Source organism: Hemiscyllium ocellatum, chromosome 14, assembly GCF_020745735.1.
Source record: "Hemiscyllium ocellatum isolate sHemOce1 chromosome 14, sHemOce1.pat.X.cur, whole genome shotgun sequence".
NCBI classification, from domain to species: Eukaryota; Metazoa; Chordata; class Chondrichthyes; order Orectolobiformes; family Hemiscylliidae; genus Hemiscyllium; species Hemiscyllium ocellatum.
In genome coordinates this window covers 39491749-39517559 of record NC_083414.1, presented here as the reverse complement: position 1 = coordinate 39517559, position 25811 = coordinate 39491749, and the positions used below count along the sequence as shown (strand labels likewise).

Here is a 25811-nt window from a genome sequence, read left to right as displayed (position 1 = left end):
GCTCTGATATATCATCACCACCCCAACCTGCATCTACCTACTGCCTTCTAAGCTACCTTCCTCTCAGCCCCACCATCCATCCTATTTATCTCTCAGCCCCCTTACCCCACCCCCACATTCCTGATGAAGGGTTTATGCCTGAAACATCGACTCTCCTACTTCTCAGATGCTGCTTGACCTGCTATGCTTTTCCAGCGCCATACCTTTCAACTCATACTCTATGTTTACACCAAATACTAAACACATATGCTTTTTCAGATGTTACACTCTCTGAATGCACAAAACTCATAAGAATACACCTTTTTACACATGCATCATTTTAGTCTGAACAGCTACTTCCATTTAACTAAAAGCACTTTTTGAATTTTATGCTTTGCATTTCACTTTAAAAATGCAGTTTGCTATAAATCAGTTTGAATCTGATTTCACTTTACTTCATTTGCTCATCATCCTCTGTATGGGTAGCCACCTTGTCACACAGTTGTAGAAGCTATGTCATTTATATGCTATTTACAATGACGCATATGTTTCCAAGCACAGCTTTATCAGAGTGGAGAATACATCTGCAAGGAACAGATAACTATATTTTTGTCACTCCTTAATATAACTATTCCAATATTGAACTTGTTTTTGATAATTATAAAAACTGTCATTATGAGTTATGGCAAGAAAAACCAGAGAGAAATGCAGTTGGGTGAGTAATGTGATTTGGATATAGATAGGTGATGATGCAGAACCACTTATACTCCAGTAAATTTAGGCAGAGGGGTATAGTAGAAGACTTAACCACACACCAAAGGTAACGAGAGTTTCCAATGCTTCTTCATAGCCTAACAATTTCACTGGTTTGCCTGAAAATTTTTGAAAACAGTTATTCAAACATGTATAACACAATTCTTTCAAAGATATTCAGAAATTATCGTTAGTTTTCAGTAAAACTATCTTTTCCCATCAGGTGGCTCCATTGTGACCACAGTCCAGTGAAAGGCACAGGTCCAGGCTTTCTGGATGAAGCAGCAAAGGGTCAGTTAACCGTTCTCATGGAAGTCTGATGACTGCAGGAGAAGATGAGTGAAGACAAGCTACGCCTTTTTTTTTCTAAAATGTGCTGCTGCATTCAGATAAGTTTTTACAGCTTTCATGTTTTTCAGTACATGACTGAATAGTTGGTTAGGTGTTAGAGATTGTCAGGTGATGGGGATAGTCTGTTTGAGTTGGGGCGGGGTGGTCTAGCATGAATTGCAGAATAGTTGAATGGAAAGGATTTAGCAAGGTTGGGGACTTGGGACAGAGAGGAGGTTGTAGTCAGGTCTGCTGGCAGGATGTTTGGTAGAAGTTGGGAGTGTCACATGGCACTCATTTCAGCTACATGAGCTAATCTTGGATTTTGACCTAGCTATTATTCTGTGTAATATTTCATGGGTAAATATCCGGGAAGTCCACTATGCTGAACTCCATTTTCAAAAGCTCTGGTCCATGTCTCTGACACTGAGCTCAGGATTCCAAATAACAGAAGTCAGTCCGTCAAGAGTTTAAACAATCTGGGAAATTACAGGACAAGTGTGTTTTCAAGGCTTCCACGTGGTCTGACATGCATCTCTTAACTCACGTCCAGATTTTGACGCTATGGATACCAGATGCTTTGGGCCACAGAGCTTTACAACAATCTCAGTGACAACATATGGAACAGCCATAAAGACACAAACACTAACAGCTCTAAAATGGATTAAATACACAGTGCTAAGTAGCATGCATTATAAAAAGAAAACAACATCTGGGTGTTGGTTGAAGGTCAAATAATATACTTGGAGTTCAGAACACACTGTAAATCTCCTGAGTTTTGCTCTTGATTTATGCCAATATTCAAACACCACTTTGCATCACTGTAGGTATTCACACTTGTTTTATGTGACAACATATGCAATCAAAATATAAATATTGTGAAGATTTATTCAAAAAACACAATGAATTTTGGTGAAACTTAGTTCTCCTCCAAACAGTATTCCATTATTTTTTGATGCTGATGGCCTGTTAGGTATTTTCAGTCATTTTTAATTTTATTTCAGTTTCCTATCTTTCCTTCCTGTTTTAATACTGCATTACCATTGATTTAATTTCCTTTCACAAACACTGCTTCGATATTGTTTCCAAACATTTGTGGATTGTCAGGTTTTTATATTTTTATTGCAAACTGCAGATTGTCTTTCCGTTTTAACTTTGAATTTACAAATATAACTTCTTTTAGGTGTGTTGTTTACAATAAGCAATAATAATAAGAATGTCTAGTTTTTTCAAGTATTTCTGTACAGCTTTACAAATAGCTGTTGAATCTCAAATCCATGCACCATTATCCATGGCAATAAAAGTGTTTATACGCTTACAGATTTGTTCAATCTTGCCAACATTTGGGAAATAAACCTTACAATGGGATATCAATTATCAGTTTTGGGAAGGGAGAGGCAGAGTACAGAAAAGAACTTGTAGTTATATTTACATTATGTTTTTAATCAGCAATAAAACTATTTATTCAGGTTAAAACAGATGTAAATGTTTCAAACTAGAATTATGTTTCTCATTTTGACTCACCTTGAAACAGCATTGTCTGGCTAAAATCGCTTCGCAGGTCATTCTGACACACAGCTTGAACACGAAACAGGTAGAGTTTATCGAGGGAGACATGATTGATAACTGCTTCCTGTGTTAAGAATATACAGAAGCAAATTGCTTATTGCATATCCAGTTAATAAATTGTAGGAGCAGTTAGAATTCAACCATCTTAAAAATACTAAATTATCCATACAATAACACGCAATTTTCTAGTTATTTTAAGTATAATCTATGGTCAACTACAAACTCGAGCTTGATTAGCTGGAGTTCAAACCAAATAATCTTTTAACATACTAATACAAATAATTAAAAGAACCAACGAATACCAATTTATTCAAAAGACAATGAACATTCTTGCCTCAATGTCTAATTCACAGAGTTAGGAAGATAGTTAAAAATCCAATATTAATACTGCATGGTGCAAAATCATTATCCCTCAGGCACTAGGATTAGATTTAGATTTATGAACAGATAAATCAATATCTTCTGTGTATTAGAGTGATTAAGCTGCAATAAAATAAATAAATGTAAAAGAAGAATTACAGTGTAATTCATTCCACAGCTAATTAAGTCCACTTATGGCCAAAATATATAGGTATTTTTGTATTATTATATTAGTAGCTATTTTGACTCAAGGTAGTGACAAGACCATATTTGTTGCATGCAGTGACCTCTATTTAAAGGCAGTTTTGGCTGTCTCCCAAATGAACAGTATTCCAGCGTGTCTGGGTTTATTCAGCATGTTGTATCTGATTGGCTTTTGAGGAGGTTCCAGCAAAAATCCATGTTCTTTTCAAGGACTTCCCCATTCTGGAAAAACATTTTTTTCTTAATCCCATTAGCCCACAGGATCTCTGCAGCTTCTAACAGGTGTATAGCATCTACTTGGCAAACCAGCTGATGACAGTCACTCTGCTCAGCTGTTAGCAGTAGATATGATATGCTCAGAGATGTGAAACAGCCCAAACAACGTCAGCATCAGATACAGTGGGGTTATATCACATCTATAATATCAGCTTAAAAATATTTCACAAAAGTACAGTAATAATGTTGCAGCAATTGACAAATTCAATCTTGCTCTTGAACATATAAAGTACATCAAATATTGCACTAGTCCTAATGCTAATGAATGGCACTGAATGTTCAAAAACCAACTTAATTGGGCATGCCAATAACTTTAGGCTTTGAGGCTGTCAAACTATTAGTGTGATATCTGTCACTTGATGACCACTACTTTTATTTCCACTCTTTGCAATAAGATAAAATTAGATAAAGAATTTGTAAGATACATGGAAATCTACTGACAAAATTGCTCAAACTTTTGTTGGAAATTTGAAACAAAAACAGAAATTGCAAGAGGAATTCTGCAGGTGGACAGCATCTGTAGAGAAAAAGCTGTGTTAATGTTTTGAGTCCAGTTACCCATCCTCAGAACAGTGTCATTGGACTCGAAACATCAATTCTGCTTTCTCACCACAGATGCTGCCAGACCTACTAAGTTTCTCCAACAATTTCTGATTTTGTTTAAGATTTCTATCATCCGCAGTTCTTTTTCGATGGAAATTTGACTGGTCATTTTTATTTCCAGAAGTTGGAACACTGTCAATGATCTTCAGTTTGAGGTTTGTTCTTATGCTACAACTTGGCATAGATTCACAGAATGGTTGCAGCATAGAAGGCGACCATATGACTCATTATGTCCATGCCAGCTCTCTACAATAGCAAGTGACCAGAACTGCTCACCCAGATTATCCCTATTGCTCTGCAATTTTTCTTTTTTCCTGGTAATTATCTAGCTCTCTTTCAAGCTTATGATTGAACCTGCCTCCAGCACACTCACAAGCTCACACTGAACACTGCTCCATAAAATGTTTCCCTCATGTCGCCGTTGCATCTCCTTCAATCATCTTAAAGTGTTGTCTTCTGGCTCTCAATCCTTCTACCAAGTAGAACAGTTTCTAACCATTCTGACCAAAACTATGATACTTCTGTCAAATGTCCCCTTAATCTTTTTTTCTCCAAGGAGAACAACCCCAGCTTCTCCAACCTATCCATTTAAGTGAAGTCCTACATTCATGGAACCATTCTTATGAAACCCTCTGTACTGTCTCTAATGCTTAATGTTGCTTAGAACAATTCTGGACATCCTTCTATAAGAAGAATGTTGTTAAACTCGAGAAGGTACATTTACAAGGATATTGCTGGGACTGGAGGGTTTGAATTGTAGGCATAGGCTGAATAGGCTGGGCTTTTTCCCAGAAGTGCGGATACTGAGGGGTTACATTATAGAGATTTATAAAATCATGAAAATCATGGGTGACTAGCCAAGGGCTTTTTCCTAGGGTTGGGGAGTCTAGAGGGCATAGGTTTAAGGTGAGAGGGAAAAGACTTAAAAAGAGCCTGAGGGGCAACTTTACACACGGAAAGTGTTGCATGTATGGAATGAGCTGCCAGAGGAAGTGGTGGAGACTGGTACAATTACAACATTTAAAAAGCATGTGGTTGGATATATGAATAGGAAGGGTTTACAGGGATATGGACCAAATGCTGGCAAATGGGACTAGGTCAGGTTGGGATGTCTGGTCAGTGCAGGCGAGTTCCATGCTATATGCCTCTATGGGGCCATAAGTAGGGAGGCAGTAGGGCCCATTAAGAACCACAGTGACAGCTTTTTATTGGTGGAACCAGAGGACGTAGGTAGAGTACTAATGAATACTTTGTGTTGCTGTTTACTAATGAGAGGGATGGTGTAGGTATAGAAATCAAGGAGAAGAACTATGAAATATTTCAAGAAATAAACATAGACAGAAAGTAGTGGGCTGGAAGGCTTGAAAGTAAATATAACTCCAGGGTGAGATGAAAGACATACAAGCTGTTGAATTAGGCAAGGGAGGTACTATCAGGGGTGCTGGCAACAAATTTCAATTCCTCCCCGGCCACAAGGGAGGTGCTGGAGGATTGAAGGACAGCCAATGTGGTATCATTATTCAAGAAGGGAGCAAATGATAGAAAGGAAACTTCAGGCCAGTCAGTATAACATCAATGGTGGGGAAACTACTGGAATCAATTCTGAGTGACACAATTAATCTGTATTTGGGGAGGCAGTGATTAATCAAGGACAATCAGCGTAGGTTTGTTATGGGAAAGTCACATTTGACCGAGTTTGATTAGATTAGATTCCCTACAGTGTGGAAACAGACCCTTCGGCCCAACAAGTCCACACCGACCCTCCGAAGAGTAACCCACCTAGACCCATTTTCCTCTGACTAATGCACCGAACACTATGGGCAATTTAGCATGGCCAATTCACCTGACCTGCACATCTTTGGATTGTGGGAGGAAACTGGAGCACCCAGATGAAACCCACGCAGACACAGGTTGAATGTGCAAATTCCACACAGGATTCGAACCTGAGTGCCTGGTGCTGTGAGGCAGCAATGCTAACCACTGAGCCACCATGCTGCTCCAAGTTGATTGAATTTTTTGAAGAGGTAACCAGGTGTCTGTATGAAGGCAATGAATTCAACACAATCTATTTGGACTTCAAGAAGGCTTTTGGAAAGGTTCTGTACGGGAGACTGATAGTGAAGCTTAGAGCCCATGGGATCAAGGAACTTTGGCAAAGTGGATACAGAATTGGTTGAATGGCAGGAAGCAGAAGGTGGTGGTCAAGGCTATTTTTGTGGCTAGAAGCTTGTTGTCAGTGGATTTCCACAGGAATCAATGTTGGGGTCCTTGCTGTTTATAGTACATATAAACAACTTAGTCTTGAATGTAGGAGGGTTAATTACTAAGTTAGTGGATGAGATAGAAATTGATGGGTGGATAAATAATGAAGAGGATACATTGAAATTATAGAGGGTACAGACAGGCTGGTCAGATGGGCTGATCAGTGGCAAATAGAATTCAATCTGGTTAAGTGTAAGGAGATGCACTTGGGCAGGACAAACAAGGCAAGGGAATACATGATGAATGGTAGAATTCTGGTAGGACCCTGCGAAGTTCTGATGATTAGAGGGACCTAGGTGCACATGTTCATTGGTAGCTTAATGTAGTGGGACGAGTAGATAAAGTGGTTAAGAATGCAAATGGTTTCTTTGCGTTTAATAGCTGGGACATAAATTTTGACAGTAGGGAGGTGATGCTGGAACTGTATAAAATGCTGGTTAGGGCACAGCTAGAGTATTGTGTGCAGTTCTGGAACCCACATTATGGGAGGGATAAGATTGTGTTATGGAGGATGCAAAGGAGATTTACCAGGGTGGGCTGGAAAGTTTTAGTTATGAGCAGAGTTTGGCTAGACTGGTGTTGTTTTCCTTGGAGCAGAGGAGATTGGTGGGACATGATTAGAATGTATAAAATTATGAGGGGCATAGACAGGAATAAACTTTGTCCCTTGATGGAGGAATCAATGACCAGAGGGCACAGATTTAAGAAAAGGGGCCAGGGATTTAGAGGGAAAATGAGAAAATATTTTTTCACCCAGAGGGTGGGGGGAATCTGGAACTCACTGCCTGTAAGGGTGGTAGAGGAAGAAACCCTCAGAATATTTAAGAAGTATTTAGATGTGTATTTGCAATGCCAAAGCTTACAAGACAACTGGCTATGTGCTGGAAAATGGGATTAGAATAACTAAGTGCCTGTTTTTAACTGGTGCAGAGTCGATGGGCCAAAGGATTTTTTCAGTGCTGTGGACTGCTGTAATCCTATGACTAATCGACTGTACTCACAATATGGTCTCTTCTACATTGACTACAGACTGGATGACTGCATTGCAGAACATCTCCAATTTGTACATAATAATGACCTTGCCCTTCCAGTTGCTTACCAATGCATGTTCTTGCTATCATGTTAATATTTCTACCTTAAGCCTGCTGCAGTGTTCCAAGCTGATTTCTACTTTTCCACTTGGACATTACAGCCTTCGGGACACAAAACTGAATTCAGTAACTTCAAAGCATGAACACTTTTCTCCATTTCAATGACATCTTCTCCTCCATCCCCCAGTGTCTTGCTTTGGTGGGTTTGCTTTTGGCTAATTTGAATATTCACACCTCCCTTTGGCACCTATTTTCCACCTGTGTTTCTCTTCTATTATTAGTACCCCCTTTGTCTCTACGCTGGTCTTCTGGACACCTTCACCAACGTTTTCATTTGCTGTTCCTCCCCTTTGTAGGGTTTTGTTAATTTAGTTAGCTATATGGTTGGTTTACGAAGCAAAATGACACCAGCAGCGTGGGTTAAATTCCCACACCGGCTGAGGTTACCATGAGGACTCTCCTTCTCAACCTCCTCTCTCAGCTGAGGTCTGGTGATCCTCAAGTTAAATAACCAGCAGTCATTTCTCAAATGAGAGAGTGATCCTCTGTTATGATTGGACTGTGGCACTTTTACCTTCCCCTTTGTATAAAATCTATCATTTTCAAACCTGCTTTAGTTTTGAGGAAAGTCATATTGAACTCAAACTGTTAACTTTGTTTCATTACATACGCTACCATGCCTACTTTGTTTCATAATCACTTTCTGTTTTCATTTATTTATTGCTAATCTTAATTTCCTGTTACTCAACCAGTGACATGCAAATACATGTGGTTACTGACCCTTTCATTCCATGAATGCTAATTTCACTGACAGGTGTCTTATTTAGAACTCCTGTTAAATACCAATTAGACAATGCACATCAACTGCAATACCCTCATAAATTCTCTGAGGGTATCAAAAAATTCTCAATTTGCCCTTAACAAATCCATGCTGAGATTTTTGGAAACAATTAATCTACATTTGTCCAAATGACTGTTAATTTTATCCTGAATTATCACTTAAAAAAAATTTCCATTGTTGAGATTAAGCTATCAGCTGGTCTTGTCTGCACATTTTTCTTTTGAACAAGTATGCAGCATTTATAGTTCATCAGTCTTTGAGCACTATGCATGTATCTAAGGAGGATTAGAAGTTAATGGCAAGAGCCACTGCAATTTCCACTTTTAGGCAGAAGTGGGTACTGCAGATGCAGGAGATTAGTCTCAAGGTTAGAGTGTTGCTGGAAAAGCACAGCAGGTCAGGCAGCATTCGAGGAGCAGGAAAATCGATGTTTCGGGCAAAAGTCCTTCATCAGGAATGAGGCTGGGAGCCTCGGAGGTGGAGAGATAAATGGGAGGTGGTTTGGGTTGGGGAGAAGGTAGCTGAGAGTGCAATAGGTGGATGGAAATGGGAGTAAAGGTGATAGGTTGGAGAGGAGGGTGGAGCTGACAGGTGGGAAGGAAGATTGACAGATGGGACAGGTCATGAGGACAGTGCTGAGCTGGAATGTTGGAACTGGGGTAAGGTGGGGCGAGGAGAAATGAGAAAACTGGTGAAGTCCACATTAATGCCATGGGGTTGAAGTGTCCCGAGTCGGAAGATGAGGCACTCTTCCTCCAGGTGTCAAGTAATGCAGGAGTGGCCATGAGAAGGCCCAGGGCCTGCATGTTCACGGCAGAGTGGGAGGGGGAGTTGAAATGTTCGGCCGTGGGGATGTGGGGTTGATTGGTGTGGGTGTCCCAGAGATGTTCTCTGAAGCGCTCTATGAGAAGCGTCCAGTCTCTCCAATGTAAATGAGACCGCATCGGGAGCAACGGATACAAAAATGACATGTGTAGAAGTGCAGGTGAAACTCTGATGGATGTGGAAGGCTCCTCTGGAGCCTCGGACGGAGGTGAGGGGGGAGGTGTGGGTTGTTAGGGGGCGTGGACGTGACCAAGTAGTCGTGGAGGGAACAGTCCCCTCTTGGCACCTTCTCCTGCCACCACAGTAATTGCAAAACCTATGCCCACACCTCCCTCCCCATCTCTGTCTAAGGCTACAAAAGGAGCGTTCCACATCAGACCGGATGCCTTCTCGCAGAGCGCTTCACAGAACATCTCTGGGACACCTGCATTGATCAACCCCACCACCCCGTGGCCGAACATTTCAACTCCCCCTCCTACTCTGCATTGAAATGTAGCTCCTGGGATTCCTCCATCGCCATTCCCTCACCACCCGATGCCTGGAGGAAGAACGCCTCATCTTTAGCCTCGGGACCCTTCAACCTCATAGTATCAATATGGCCTTCACCAGTTTCCTCATTTCCCCTCCGCCCACCCAGTTCCAACCTTTCAGCTCAGTACCATCCTCATGGCTTGTCCCACCTGTCTATCTTCCTTCTCACCTGTCCACTCCATCCTCCTCTCCGACCTATCACCTTTACTCCCACCTCCATCCACCTATTGCACTCTCAGCTACCTTCTCCCCAGCCCCACCCACCTCCCATTTATCTCTCCACCCACGAGGCTCCCAGGCTCATTCCTGATGAAGGGCTTTTGCCTGAGATGTCAATTTTCCTGTTCCTCGGATGCTGTCTGACCTGCTGTGCTTATATAGCACCACTCTAATTTCCAATCTTACTCTCCTCAGTTTCCACTCCAGAGGGAAAAAAAATCTATTTCATTTCTCTTTGTTCAATTGCTTGCTTGTGATATAGTGCCAAAGTCTTACTCAATTCATGATGGTTTAAAAGTTTTACTCCAGCAAAAGTGAAATATACAATAAGTCTGAATTAAATCATTTTTTCACATGAACCCAGAATATTTCAATATTAATGGTTATTCCATATACCTCATTTAATCAACTTTCTTCCGGTTTAAATAATCAAAAGTTACAGGATAGTGTTCTTTCTGCCACCATCTTATGTGATATATTTGGCTGGTTCTCAATTTAATTTAGATAAGAATCTGCTCAAGAATAGCCAGTTATGACAATGGGCAACTGAGCAATGCATCATGGCCTTGGTTATATTTTGATTGATTCCTGCAAGATTTCATAAAATGCTTCATTTATTAATGCAACTCAGATAACAATATTTTTTGAAGAAATTGAAAACAGAAATGGAAACGAACAAGAGAAGCCTTCAACTATAACAAAGAGATCAAATCTGATTCTGTTACACAGTGCGACAGCCCACATTATAGTGCCTGAGGAAAAGAACAATGAAACTTTACATTTGAGAAGCTTTTTTTAAAAATAAATTTTAAATTAAAAATACAAATGAATCTAGGAATTCAACTAAAATGTTATCAACATTAATAAATTCTCACATACAAGAACAAGAAATAAACTGCAGGAAGAACTGAGACTGTTTCCTGAATTTATTAGAATTAATGAAGAAAATGTTGCCTCCTGCTGTTAGAATACTTCAGTATAGTTTTGTTACATCAAAATGCAACAGATTTTGATACATGGGTATCTGTATCTATCTAATTTTTAAGTTCCATAACTTGTGCAACCTATCTGCAAGCAGTTTATCAGTTTATCCTTCAATTGCTCACAATTCATCACGATTTCCTTATTTAATGAAGTCTTTATTCCCAAGCATTCTATATATAAGAGATTGTTTGATTATAGCGTTCATCAACCTCTCAAACTTGAAGTAATCCATTGACAGTAATAGGAATTTGAGTCTTAGGCAGTCATTGCCTAACCATCTCCATTTCTTACATGTAAGATAGCATCTTTGATGCCTTGATAGGTGAAAAATCACTTGATAGCCACTTTGTTTTTGTTCTGTTAACTTTATTTGATTATTCTAGGAAATATCAAACAGAGTAAAATTAAAAATCTACATTCATGAACATTTTGAATAATTCTAATTCCTCTAATTTTCAAAATCTCAGGATATAATGTTACTTTTGTTCTCATTTAATTGGCCTTTTCTCAGTACTAAAGTTGACCATGCTTTCATGCAGAGGCCTGTCAAGAGTGGCAAGGGACATTGGCATAATACAATTAGCTAATCATCTTCAAGAACAGATAACGTGATTATCGTTTTGGTATTCAGCATTGACATTTGCATCACTTTACTTGCCATCATTAACATCCAAAGGGCCGGGGGGAATTATCAAGTACTTAACTGGACCAGTCATATAACCTCTGCAGATACAAGAGCAGAACAGCACATGGGAATTCTATAGTGAATAACATAGCTCCTGAACCTCTAAGACTATCCACAAACTACAAAGCACAAGCCAGGATTGTGATGTAATACTTTCCACTTGATTGGATGATGCAACTGTTACAGCACTCAAAATTCATGACACCATCCAAGAAAGAAGTCTGCATGATATACTGCCTCCATCATCAGGACACGATGGTTTCATTGTATATTATCGAAAAGATACACTGCAGCACTTGCCAAAAATGCCTTCAATAACACCTTCCAAAACCACAATATTTTTCATCTTCAACGATATTCACATCACATGCATAATTTCTTTTTGTAAAAAACCCATCTATGTAATAATTATAGCCCCGCAAAAATTATCTAAGTTTCCAATAACCTGCCTCTCCCTTTCTTGGATTAGCTGCCTTCGAGGTGTTAAATAAATTTTAAAATTTAGGATAAAAAGGTGAGTGTACTGACTGACTAAGTACTTTGAGCACATTTCATGGACTCCCACTTATATTTTTGCAGACTTGAGGAGTATGTATTCGACATGCTTGGAGTGGCATGGTGGCTCAGTGGTTAGCACTACTGCCTCACAGTGCTAGGAATCCAGGTTCAATTCCCACCTTGGAATCTGTGCGAAGTTTGCATGTTCTCTCCATGTCTGCATTGGTTTCCTATGGGTGCTACAGTTTCCTCCCACAATCCAAAGATGTGCAGGCCAGTTGAATTGACCATACTAAATTGCCCATAATGTTAGGTACATTAGTTAGGGGAATGGGTCTGAGTGGGTTACTCTTCGGAGGGTTGGTGTGGACTTGTTGGGCTGAAGAGCCTGTTTCCATACTGTAGGAAATCTAATCTTCAGAAATGAGATAACGAGAATACAGAGACAGTATATTCCTGTATGGGATAAAAGGAAAAGTTGGTAGGTATAGGGAATGCTGGATGACAAAAGAAATTGAGGGTTTGCTTAAGAAAAAGAAGGAAGCATATGTCAGATATAGACAGGATAGATCATGCCCGAAATGTCGATGCTCCTGCTCCTTGGATGCTGCCTGACCTGCTGCGCTTTTCCGGCAATACATTTTCAGCTCTGATCTCCAGTATCTGCAGTCCTCACTTTCTCCACTGGGATAATCATAGCAATTACAGAAACGAGGGATGGACAGGACTGGCAGCTTAATGTTCCAGGAAAGAAATGCTACAGGAAGGACAGAAAGGGAGACAAGAGACAAGGGGGAGTGTTGTTTTTGATAAGCGATAGCATTACAGCTGCACTGACGGAGGATATTCTCAGAAATACATCTAGGCAAGTTACTTGGATGGAATTGAGAAACAAGAAAGGGATGATCACCTTATTGGGATTCTATTATAGACCCCTTAACAGTCAGCGGGAAATTGAGAAACACATTTGTAAGGAGTTCTCAGTTATCTGGAAGAATAATAGTGTGGTTATGGTAGGGGATTTTAACTTTCCAAACATAGACTGGGACTGTCATGGTGTTAAGGGTTCAGATGCAGAGGAATTTGTTCAGCATATACAAGAAAAGTTTCTGATTCAGTACCTACTAGAGACAATGCAAAACTTGACCCACTCTTGGAAATAAGGCAGGGCAGGTGACTGAGATGTCAGTGGGGGAACCCTTTGGGGCCAGCGACCATAATTCTATTAGTTTTAAAATCGTGATGGAAAAAGATAACCAGATCTAAAAGTTGAAGTTCTACATTGGAGAAAGACCAATTTTGACAGTATTAGGCAAGAACTTCCAAAAGCTGACTGGGCGCAGATGTTCGCAGGTAAAGGGATGGCAGGAAATTGGGAAGCCTTCAGAAATGAGATAACGAGAATACAGAGACAGTATATTCCTGTATGGGATAAAAGGAAAAGTTGGTAGGTATAGGGAATGCTGGATGGCAAAAGAAATTGAGGGTTTGCTTAAGAAAAAGAAGGAAGCATATGTCAGGTATAGACAGAATAGTATCATCATCAGTGCATCAAAGAGCTTGATGTCTCTTTATTTGTGCTCAAGGTATGCTCAACCTGATTAGAGATGTTATTACACATGTCAAGAGAGGTGGCACTCTCTTGAACTCAGGTTTCCGTGCTAAGTGGTGGAGACACTACCACCTATTGTGTTTAGCTGCTCTCAAGTGATAGCAATATAACATAATTTATATAAAATTGAGGTGCAAGACTGCGTATCAATAAACACTATGGAATTTTAATTGGAAACAAACAAAAACAAACTCTGTCTAAGGCGGTACTTACCAAGTTATGATCATTCTTTTTGGTGAAAGCTTGCTCTTTCTCCCCCTCATCTTTTGTCCAACTATAGGAGATCAAATAGTTCATAATGGGAGGGTGGTAGATGGTTTCTGGCCTGTTCCATGTGACAAGTAAAGAAGTCCTATTCACTGGCTGCACGGTCATATTCACTGGAGGGCTGCTGCATACTGAAAGGCAGAAATAAAATCTTAATCCTTTTGGTTACTGCCAAATATTTAAGTCTCAGAGCTTTCCTTGCTTTCAGGAGAAAACTGCATACATTTCTTGACACTGACATTCCTGACATGCAGCTTCCAGAATTAACATTAAGCTTATTAAAAATCAACAGCTAAATAGTTTTAATCACTTGCCATTTTAATTAGCAACCAATTTTATTTAATTCTCAGTAGGAAGAAAGAAAACAATGTTAAAACATTCATGTTTCAGTAAAATTGTATTCTCTGGGTCAGAATATAAATGTTTGAAGTGCGCAATTTACACATCCAAGTTAGGTTGGGGTGTAATGTCTGTACTTGCTGCAAACTACTTATTTCTATGGTCTATCCTAAGTCAAGCAGAAACAGCAATATTCTCTAAGGGTCAAATGCAGATTTTTGTAATGAATTATTAAGTCACTTTGGGAGCTAGAAATTAATTGGAAGAGAATTTCATTTTATCAAATGACTGGCCTAGATTGTCCAAATTAACAACCATGTGACTATTTTGCTTTGAGTAAAGGACTAAAATTAAACAATCATTAAACATTTGGTGGCAATTAGCACCTTTCATACACTGTCATAGATTTTGCTCTTAAATTTTAAAAAATGCTTAAGAAGAAAGGAGTATATCAAGCTTATTAAAATTCCTTAGTACACAGGGAACTCATGACTGAAATGAGAAGTATTTGAATTATTGCATCAATACTATTTAGCAACAAATTTTATATGGGCAGCAATGTCATATGTCTGACAGATGAAAGATCCACACTATGAATCTAACTTTAAATAGGTCAATACAAATTAGCCAATCTATTTATGCCTAAGAACCAAGAGTTATGACTATTGTGTTACATTAAAAAGGAAGATTTCCTTCTCTTCCCTAGTCAATTTATTACTTCATTATTCCAAATTCCAGGCGGATAACCACTGCCTCAGACACTGGCTAACTTAATGTACCACTTGGGTCTGACTGGTTTGCTGTCCTTTTTCTCTGCTTTATCAGCAATTAAATGACATTCTACAATGAAATCAGTACCTGCATTTCACGATTTGCAAGGTATCAATTTGCATATCACTGTTCCATGTTTTACAAAGTTGGGAGACTCCATTCAAGAACTGACTTAAATGAAATAACCTTGTTTCCTTAAACTAGCCTCTAAAACAACAAAAACTGAAATTCCTGGATAAGCTCGGCAGCCCTGACAGCATCTGTGGAGTGAAATCAGAATTAACGTTTCAGGTCGGATGATCCTTCTTCAGAATTAAGCAAATGAACTAGCTTGCTTCAAAGTGAGATCAGCCTCAGCTCCATTTATCGGATTGCTTGCGGCATTTAACACGTGAAAGGCTAAAATAAGAAGCGCAAAGTTCTTCTTTCCCATGAGTACACTGACATGCTGAATCAAAGGCCATTATTTTGTTGAAGTGAAAATACATAATAGCATGTAATGGAAAATGCAACTAGCTCATCACACATGTTAAAAAAAAGCCCAATTAACATTTCAGATATAGAACCTTCATCTGAGCTGCAAACCAAGTTAAGAAGGTTCTAAATCATATCTAAATGAAAGAGCAACAGAATTTCCAACCATAAAAGAAATTGATTAATTATCTGCAAACAGATCGTTAATAAGATAGAAACGTTTTATATCAAATCATAACACATTATCAGACTTAGTAAATGAGTATATTATATCAATTTTTTTAATGGAGGGAGAGGAGGAAGAAGCTACAAACTATAGCATGGTATTGCAGAACATAATGGGATTTATAAAGATAGAAACCTCTCCAGAAACTGATGGTTTCCACCCCAATGTATCAGGAAACTACTGGTATCCTAGTTATAATTTTCCAAAGATCACTAGATTGTGGGGTGTGGTTTCAGACTGTCAATTTACAAATGTTATTCCAGTACTTAAGAAGGGATGGAGAGAGAAACCAAAAAGTGACAAAGTTATCAGTTTCACATCTGTTACAGGCAAGTTGCTGGAAGGTATCATCAAGACAAAGTGCCTATGCATTTGGTCTAGTAGTAACTTATAAAAGAGAGTATGGGGGGACTTCTAAAAGATGTGTCTGACTAATTGGATGCTTTGTATTACCGAAGGGATTCCACACAAGAGTTTATTCAAAGCCAATAAGTTATAAAATTGGAGGTCACCTTGTGATGCAGATCAATAATTAGATTAAAACCAAATTAAAACCAGATTAAAACCAAAAGCATATTCTGTTGGGTTGATTGGTTGTAACAATCAGTGTTCCCCAAGGACCTGTGATGCTCCATCAATTTTTCTCTACATTAATAACAAATGAAAGAATACTTTTGCTATCAAAATTTGCCAATAGGTGATTAAATTAATACAATGATTAAATAATTTAATAGTGTAGTTAAAAATAAACCACTTCCTCTAGTAGTGGAATTCACAACATGAGGGAAAAAATGTTAGATCAACAGTTCAGCTATTTAGAACAGAAATCAGAACTTCATTTACACAAAAGGTTGTAAATACTGGGTGACTTGAAATTTTTAAGACTGAAATCAATGGATATTTGTTAGGTAATGTTATCAAGGGATACAGAACAAAGAAAACAAATAACATCGAGGCACAAATCTGCCATGATCAATTTGAATGGTGGAATTGCTCAGCAGACTGAACATCCAAATGCTTTTCATACATTCCTATCTCAGAGAAGCAATAAAAAGACATTAAAAGAATCGGGAAATGACTTACATAATAAAAAGGCGAGAGAGAGGCCAACAAAAAAAATTGAAAACCTTACAGAATACAGGAGATTTTAAATCGCATGAACACTGGAAACAGAATGAAGTCTATTTATTGCCAGAAACCAAAACGACTGACCACAGATCATATTCTGCTCTACCCCATCACCAAAACCATACAAAAAACTTTTTGATCTAGCTCATTTAAAACTAAACAAGGTTTCCTTATCTAATGCAATTATAGTAAAATTTAGCTTCCAGCTTTCACAAATGTGGAGAGCCAAGAAATTACAGGTGAATTTCTGGACAGTAGATGGCAGTGTAAACCCAAAGATTATTAAATAGCATCCAAATTTCTCATTGTACACATCACTGAACATTAACTTTTTCATTTCTTTCATCTAATCCTTACACACTTTTAAAAAATTAAACATTTGATTTGATTAATTTAAACTCCTGCACCCACATAACAGGATCAGCGCTGCCACACAACTCTGAATTTTCCCACAAATTATTCCGAATACACTTGAAGCAAAAGATTTTCACACAAACCTCTGGCCCTTTCTCCACATAAACAGAACCATTTTGAGATTTGAGCTTTGACCATACAGGTTCTTCACTCCACCAAGGGTAAAACACAATTTCTAGAAGGACCAACTCAAACTAGACCTGCTCATTTACATTTTAGAATAATTAGCTATGCCAGCATACAACTTCATTAAGTATAATGATACAAGCTATTGATTTATGTCCAGCAGTAAATACAATTAATACCTGGAGCAACAGAACATCCATTGACCAATGACCCATGAACACTTACATGCTGTAGGTCAATTTTATTTTCTTGTAAATTAGGTTTTCTCATGTGGCATTTATGTTATATGTTGGAAATGATCACTACTCATTAACTAAGATTGTTGGAACTCAAGTACTCTTTCCAGTGTCAATGCAGTTTAAAGTTGTTTTCATAGCTATAGTAAAATTAATAAGAACAATGTACTTGAATTTTTTTTCTATAGCAATATCACATTTGAAAATATTCATGTGTTCAATGCACTGAAGTCATTGCCAATGGTTGTTGGCCATGTTTCTGGCTTTAGAATTGGCAGATATTCAGGGGTAAAGAGCAGAGATTTCAAGCATGAATACATAACTGTGTAATTCATGAAAATTACCTCCTCAAAAATAATTGTGACAGATGGTGATGGGGGATTTTTATTTATCTATAAAATCATACCTTACTACACAGGAATATTAATTTTCATAGAAACAGGACTTTCCACTTTGCACAACTTTAAATGGGAGTTGGGGCAAATGGGAATTGTTAAATATTGCGATATTCACAAGCTTATCTTAATTTGGTAATTAATTTCAGGAATTTTACAATATTATTCTTACATATGACATTCTGAATCAGCATGTGATACAAGTTCTTTTTATGGAAACTGGAGGTGTTCATTTAATTGATCTTAACTCCAACAATACCAGCTATTGTAACATTGACACCAAAAGGAGGATTACCTCACAGAAAGGTTGCAGAGCCAATGGGTCCACTATCATCATTTTCTTTAGTTTTGGTATCTTAAATGTAACAAGTTTCTGCATTTTCAATTTAATTAACTGATTGCAGTTAATAGATGTTAAGTTAATTATCCATAACTTGCTACATGTTATGGCTGTATTCAGAGTTAAAAAACATGAAACATTGACAAAACTTAGAGACTCATTTTGATACTGCATTGAACATCCAAGGCAGCATATAAATGCTTAGATCATATTCATGATAGTGAATAGACCGAAATCTCCAAGTGCAGAATGGCCAAATATATTTAATGTGAAAAAATATTTTTAGGAATAACTTCCTTTGCATAATACAGTGCATGTGGCCAGATTTTAATGCTTTGTGCGCAGTGTTGAGGCAGGTGGCCTTCAGTGGCAATTAACTGAATGAACAAGCTCACCTGGATCAAGCACCAATTGAATACTTAATTACCATCTGACCAGCTTCTTATGCATCAGGAGTGTTGCTACTGAAGTCCTACCTTTCCTCAGGTGCTGGCAAATCAGAGGCCAGCAGCCTCTAAGAGCTGACAACCCGCCAGTACAGTAGACAGACTACCCTGGTTTCTCTGTCAGGAAAACTAACACTTTGCTCACCTGACAGAAAGGGTTAATATCCAGTGACCATTATTGACTACTGAGGGACCGCAAAAGGAGGATCAAAAAGGTCACTCATGCAGCTTCTCACGCAGAATTTAGTTGCCTGTGTGACAGCAAGAGGCTGAGTTTCTTTCTCGGGCTAGACTGCACAGTAATTTGCTCTTCCTCATCACCACCAAGGAGGTGAAAATCTGTGTGTGTGCATGTACATGAGCATGTGTGATATTTTAGATATTGCCGAGTACATCTGAACCACTTTGGTGAAAAGATTACGATTACTTGGTTGAATGGTCTTGCAAATTATTCGTAATAGTAATAAGTGAGAAATAATATGCAATTAACATATATGCCAATTGATAAGATTCTCAGTTACATATTCTCAAGGTGTGAATCATATTAAAGATTTAAAAGTCAAAAGTACTTAGGATTTAAAACATGCAAATATTCAAAAAAATATACTCAACAAAAAGATTTTGTACCTTAGACCTATACTTGATTGCTGATGAATAAAATTATTCCAAGACATTCTTTTTGAAGTGTTGTTATTTTCTTATTATGTGTGGTTTGAAGTGGCAGATTATCAGACAGTATCATTCATCAATCACTTGAACATCCAACTCCACTATTTTGTGACTGGTTAATTCTTCAAGGGGAACAGATCTTGATGCAAAATGCTTTTTCACAGAGTACATTTTCAGCATTTGTGACTTGAGTAGTATTCATGCCTTTTACAGTTGTTTCATAGGCATTGAAGAAGGATACCTAGCAATATGAATATTGTTCTGTCGCAAACTTAATTTCCTCCCACTTACAAATTAAAAGCATGTTTCTTATGTACTGCAGGAATAATGCTGTACAATGTAGCATAGCAACCATGAGAAATTACTGGTGGTAACCAGGCAGTTATTCATGGTTGTTAGTACTGAAATTCTGTGCAGAATATGCAATGGCAGAAGAATTATAATTTCTTGCAGAAGAATGTGTTGATTTTTTGGAGACAAAGAAGAAGCAACCAGTATGGCAAAGGCAAACATTAACCGACCATCCAGACTGAAAGATAACATTGACCTGGCAAACCAACTAGTTACTCGAGACTTTGATTGCCTGTGACATTTCTTTTCATGACAATCAAATGACTTTAATGACGGTTGCAAGGGTCTGCTGCAGCGATGGTAATGGGTGAATCCAGATGTTTGTTCCTCATGGCCATGATGGCTGCGGCTTTAGTGAATGATTCATCACGGTGACTCGATTGGTCTAGTCCATCCCCCCTGGCAGCCGTGCAGCAGTTTCAGAAGTGGCTGTAGTGGTGGCAGCTTTGGATGATAACTGAAGTGGCAACCCCTTGAGCAATGGCTTCAGTTGGCAACTTAGTACGTCCAATCTGTTCCTCTCAGCTATGGTAGCAATATAATAACTTCAGTATCAACTTTGACAGTGGCAGCGTGGTGGGTCTGATCCAGAAATTCTTGTTTTGGTGGCCTCATGGGCAGCCTCAGAAGCAGCGTTCCATAGCCACTTCAGAAACCCAGGAGCCATGGAGGAAACAAAAGCTGAACTTTTAAGTCACCATAATATGGCACCATTTTAATTACAGAAACTATAATAGGAAATAATTGAAACAATGGTGCTATATTATTGTGACATACATATCTCATTGTATTTTCATAAATACAAATTACAATAAATTTCTATACTATATTATACTATACTATTTCCACTTGCAAATTCCAATACATTTAACTATACTAATAATTAACAGGCTGTTTCAATTCAGTTCAGACACCCCAGGGAGGAATTTTCTGATGTTCATTATGGGCAGAATTTGACAGCCTACCACTGACAGTTTTGCAGTCAATGGTCACCTGTTCCTCACTCATCCAGAACTTTACAAGGAAAGGGTGATACAGAAGGCAGTTGTGAGGTCACTAAGTAGGAAATTAAAGATCATGTAAGGATCATTTCTTGTCTGGCCACTATTTTGAGTTAGGCAGGAGATCCCATGCAAGGAACAAGGTTAGCAAGTCATCTTTCCCATGAATTGTTAGAAGGGGGCTGTACCTCTATCTGTGACATCCATTCCACACTCATACCCTTACCTCCCAACTAGGTCTGCCTACTGTGGGTGCTTCTTCCCTACATTTACCTGGTCCTGCATGCTGGTTCTCAGAATCTGAGAAGTATTCTATTTCAGAAGGCATTTGGCAAAATAAAATGAATGGTGTGCCACAGGGATTGATGCTGAGACCTCAACCATTTATAATTTTTATATACATGACTTGTTTGAAGATATGCTTGCCATGTTTGCAGATGACACTATGGTAGTTAGGAAATAAAGTTGTGAACAGGATATAAGAGGGTTCAAAAAGATGTGAGAGAGTCTAGGACGTGGGACATAACCTCAGAATAAGGGGTTGCACATTTAAGACACACATCAGAAGGAATGTCTTCTTTCAGACGATAGTGGATATGTGGAATTCTGTAACCCAGATGTTTACTAAGGTTGGATCATTAAATATGTTGAAGATTAAGATAGACAGATTTGTTATCATTAAGGGAATTAAGAGTTATTGGAAAAAGACAGGAAAGTCGAATTGAAGATGATTAGATAAGCCATTGAATGGCAGAGCACCTCTCGATGGGCTGAATAACTTATTTCTGCTCCTGCCTGTTACGGTCTTAAAGATATAGTTAGTGTTAAGCAAGGAAGTAAGCATTTGGAAAATGGAATATAATATGGGGAAATGAGAAACTCTATTTTGACAGGAAGATTAAAGCAATGAAAGACTGCAGAGCTGAGATGTGGAGAGATCTGGGTGACATACTGCATGAATCACAAAAAATTACTATGCAGGTACAGCAAGCAATTAGGAAAGTTAATGAAATATTATCATCTATGATAAAGAAAATTGAACACAAAAGTATGAGGATATACTTCACTCATATAGGACACTGATGAGATCACTGACTCATAGGACCCCTATGGTGTGGAAGCAGGACACTCAGCCCATCGAGTTTACACTGACCCACTGCTCTGAAGAGCATTCCACCTAGACCCACCCTAGCCCTGCATTTAACATGGCTAACCCACCTGGCCTGAACATTCCTGGACACCATGGGCAATTTAGCATGGGAATCCACCTAACCTGCACATCTTTCGACTGTGGGAGGAAACTGGAACACCCAGAGGATATCGGGACAATGTGCAATCTCCACACAGGCAGTCGCCCAATGGTGGAAGTGAACTCAAGTTCCTGGTGCTATGAGATAGCGGTGCTCGCCACACTGCAGCCCCATGGGGAGAACTGTGTACAGTACAGTCTCCTTATTGAAGGAAGCAAAGAAATGCATTGGAAACAACTGAGACAAGATTTACCAGACTAATACTGAAATGAGTTGTCTTAGAGGAAAGGTTAGGCAGGCTATGTTTGTAACTGCATGAGCTTACAAGAGTAAGAAGCAACTTGATTGAAAGATGTGAAGAGGACATTTTCTTTTATAGGAGAATCCAGCACTGGAGATCACTGTTTAAAATTCCAGGGGCCATAATTTAAACAAAGATGAAGCGCAAAATGTTCTGTCAAAGACCATAAATCTCTGGAAGCAGACTCCTCGAATATTTTGAAAGCAGAGATAAATGGATTCTTGTTAACCAAGGGTATGAAATGTTATTAGGATAGGTGGGATTGCAGATTTGATGTTGCAATTACTTTAGTCATGATCTTATTGAACAGCAGAGCAGGCACAAGGTCTGAACAGTGGACTCCTACTCCTTGTTCTTACATTCAAATAGCTGTAGTCTAAACATTGGCCACTGCTGCCATTGGCACAACTGAAATTAAGGAGCTACTCAGCTACTTAGCTGCTCACCAGCTAAGTTGGCCAGCATCTCTCTGAAGCGGGCTCTCCTCCTGGGTGACTGGTAGAAGTCCCATGTCCAGCTAATTAATGCTCCATAGAATGGTTGTGGAGTAGACAGTATTAGCAGAAATGTGTTCCTTGCCAGCTCTTTGGGTAACAGGCAACAAACCCTAGCATCTGAAAACTTCTGCCTTATATAATATTAAGTTTTATTAAATATGCAATTATGATATTGCTGCAAACACTGAGCTCTACAAACCTTTCTCCTAGTTAATTAATTCATTATTATGATATCAAGGAAGGATTTTGAAAACTATGAGAATCATGAGTTTTCAAAAGATCCATATTTAAAATATGATAAGTTGTGGAAATTGCATTGCCTCCCTCCCTTCCCATTCTGCCTCAATTCTGACCAAAATTTGATCATGCGCCGGGGCTCCAAGCCCACAGGGAAATTTCTGTGCAATGTTTCTAATTATTGGGAGAATCGGGTTGACTTTTATTTTTTGGTGTACAGTGGGCAAGTAATTCCGTCCACCAATTCAGCCCTGACAAAAAGTAATTACTATTCTGAAACATTATTTCTATTTCTTGCTTCAAAGATGTTTCAAGACTGCTGAGCATATATACCATTTTTGCTCTTATTTCAGATTTCCTGCAATCACAATATTTTGCTTTTTTACAAGGTCATGTATCAGCCTCACATGAAATACCTCTCTATCAATCTGGGCCAAAATTCGAAACTCCCGAACAATCAGCACAGTGGAAGCATTTTCATCAAAGGTGAACTGTAGCAGATCAAGAAGGTGGTTTGAAAACCCCACTTTTTCAAGGATAGCTACGAATGGATGATCAATGATTTCCTTGCCAGCCATGCCCATTTTCTGAGAATGACGTTTTTAAAAGATACCTAAGCAGCAAGAGATCCACTTTCCATCAAATGCTTGCTCCAGCAAGTTAACCATAGCAGTGGAGGGAGACAGCTGGATAGATCAATGCAAGCAGTGTCGTTTAAGGATCTGGCTGAAGTGCAGACAGAAATTGGACAATCTTACCAAAAGGTACAAAGTTACACTCCTTTTGACATCTCCTTTACTCTCTGAAAGTTATGTTTCTTCATATGTCCATTTGTTTGTATGTTCATACAGTCTGGCAAAACCTGCAGGGATAATCCTCATCTGGTTTAACTTCAACATGAGCAAATCTTCAATCTCCAATCTCCTATGTTGCAAGGCCCTCCAATCACAACAAAATACTTCAATTCATCTCCTCCTGTTTGCACTCAGCCTCAGAACCTGTGACCATCCTAATGGCTCCATCATCCTCTCTCATCGTATATGCTGTGCTTAAGCTGTCTCATATATCTTCAAAATCTTTTAACAGGACACACATCATCCCAATGCTAGTCTTCCTGCAAGAAAAACTGGTATACGGTCAGAGGAGATCTTCAATAACAAGAGCCTGTTTGCTGCGTTGCAAGCTTTGATACTGTGAAACATACAAATATCAACATCACTAACAAAAAGAGTCAAAGAGCAGGCAACATTGAAAATAGCAAGGCTGAAGGCCATAAGGATATGAAGGGATTTTTCTTCCTTTTTTCTTTTTATTTTAAGCATCATGCACAGACATCAAAACACACATACATATACACACAGACAATCTGGCAATGCACTTCATTGCACTGCCATTTATCTGTCATTGCTACCATTTGAAATCATTCACTATTCATTCTTGTTTCTTGCATTCTCTGTCAATTTGTTCACTTGACAGACCCTGTAGTTGTACAGATTTGGACTTCCTAACTGTTTTCTATCTCCATGAACGAAACTGAAGTAAGCACTTTGTGCTGAAACTGGTACTAAGTTAAAGTACTGGACAAAGCTGAGCAGAAGTAGGTGCAAGCAGAATGGACAGCCAATGGAATGACTCACTGTAGGTTAAGCTTGCACCTTCATTACCTCAGCTCTGCAGTAGACAACTGAAATACAGATTTCAGAATGCCTGCCTTTAGAAAGAAACTGCCTTTCGCCCATCAGCATTTTACAAATATATTCAACTATCTGTCAAGGAGCTTCCATAAAATGTTACAGATGTTAGACCACTCTGCTATGGAATTGTGTGGGCTTCTGATGCATTCACTGGCACTCTGCAGTCAATCATGGGATAGTCGGTCACCTAAATGGATAATAATAACCAGTAGCAACAATATGAGATATTTATACAAGGGAATGGAAATTTTAGATTTCATCATTTCTTTTGTCCTCAACAGGCTGTGTGAACAAATGGACAGGAACTTCGCCAATCCTGGAACTTTTCCATTTCTCTCTCTTGCTGATTAGTAAGACTAATGAGCCACAGTACTTCAAATGGACATCATTGTGCAATGAAGTAGAACATGTTGCCCTTTTGTGGAAGACAGAGGGTCTGCATCCATGCCATCTCTTCAATCCATATTTTCCTTTGTGCTTGAAATCCCACTTCATCTGTCAGACTTCCAAGGCAGATGCTGAGCTCTGCAATCTGCAATCCAGGCCCTCTTAGGCCCTGAAGTCCTAGATGTTTCCAATCGCAAACAGCTAATGAGTAATAACTCATTAGATGCTTGTAATTGGAAATGACAATGCCCCTTTCGCCACCACTGCCTACCCCCATTCACCTCACAGTTCAGTTAAACAGCTATATCAATAGAAAGTTACTTAAGGCCTTCTCACATCTGGGTGAACTATTGTGACCATTTGTATGAGCCAAAAAAAGTCTTTTGAAATCTTTATTTGGAGAGAGTGAAATGCCAGATGACATTACGATTGATGCTGAACATTGGTGGACATAGAGTAGTAAAGGATGAAAGGACTGTAGAAGATGATGGAATGGCTGTTAATACAGGGAATAGGGCTTAAGTGGTTGGTAATGAGTTCTGGATGCAGGCAGGTGTTGAGTGTTCTCGTACATTGTCAACCCTTTATGCAGAGCTGAAAATGTGTTGCTGGTTAAAGCGCAGCAGGTCAGGCAGCATCC

The 25811-nt window shown here is 38.8% G+C and overlaps 1 protein-coding gene across 3 annotated transcripts in view; it reads right to left on the bottom strand.

Moving 5' to 3' along the window:
• LOC132822357 (receptor-type tyrosine-protein phosphatase gamma-like) overlaps window positions 1-25811 on the bottom strand; it is a 695764-nt gene that overhangs the window by 152519 nt on the left and 517434 nt on the right. For 2 of the 3 annotated variants that reach the window (XM_060835658.1, XM_060835660.1), the window contains 3 exons: window positions 13836-14020; window positions 2587-2695; window positions 795-851 (listed from right to left, as the gene is read on the bottom strand). In XM_060835658.1, the coding sequence (XP_060691641.1) occupies window positions 795-851; window positions 2587-2695; window positions 13836-14020 (351 nt within the window). The remainder of the gene's footprint in view (window positions 1-794; window positions 852-2586; window positions 2696-13835; window positions 14021-25811) is intronic. The other variant, XM_060835659.1, reaches the window with a different exon arrangement.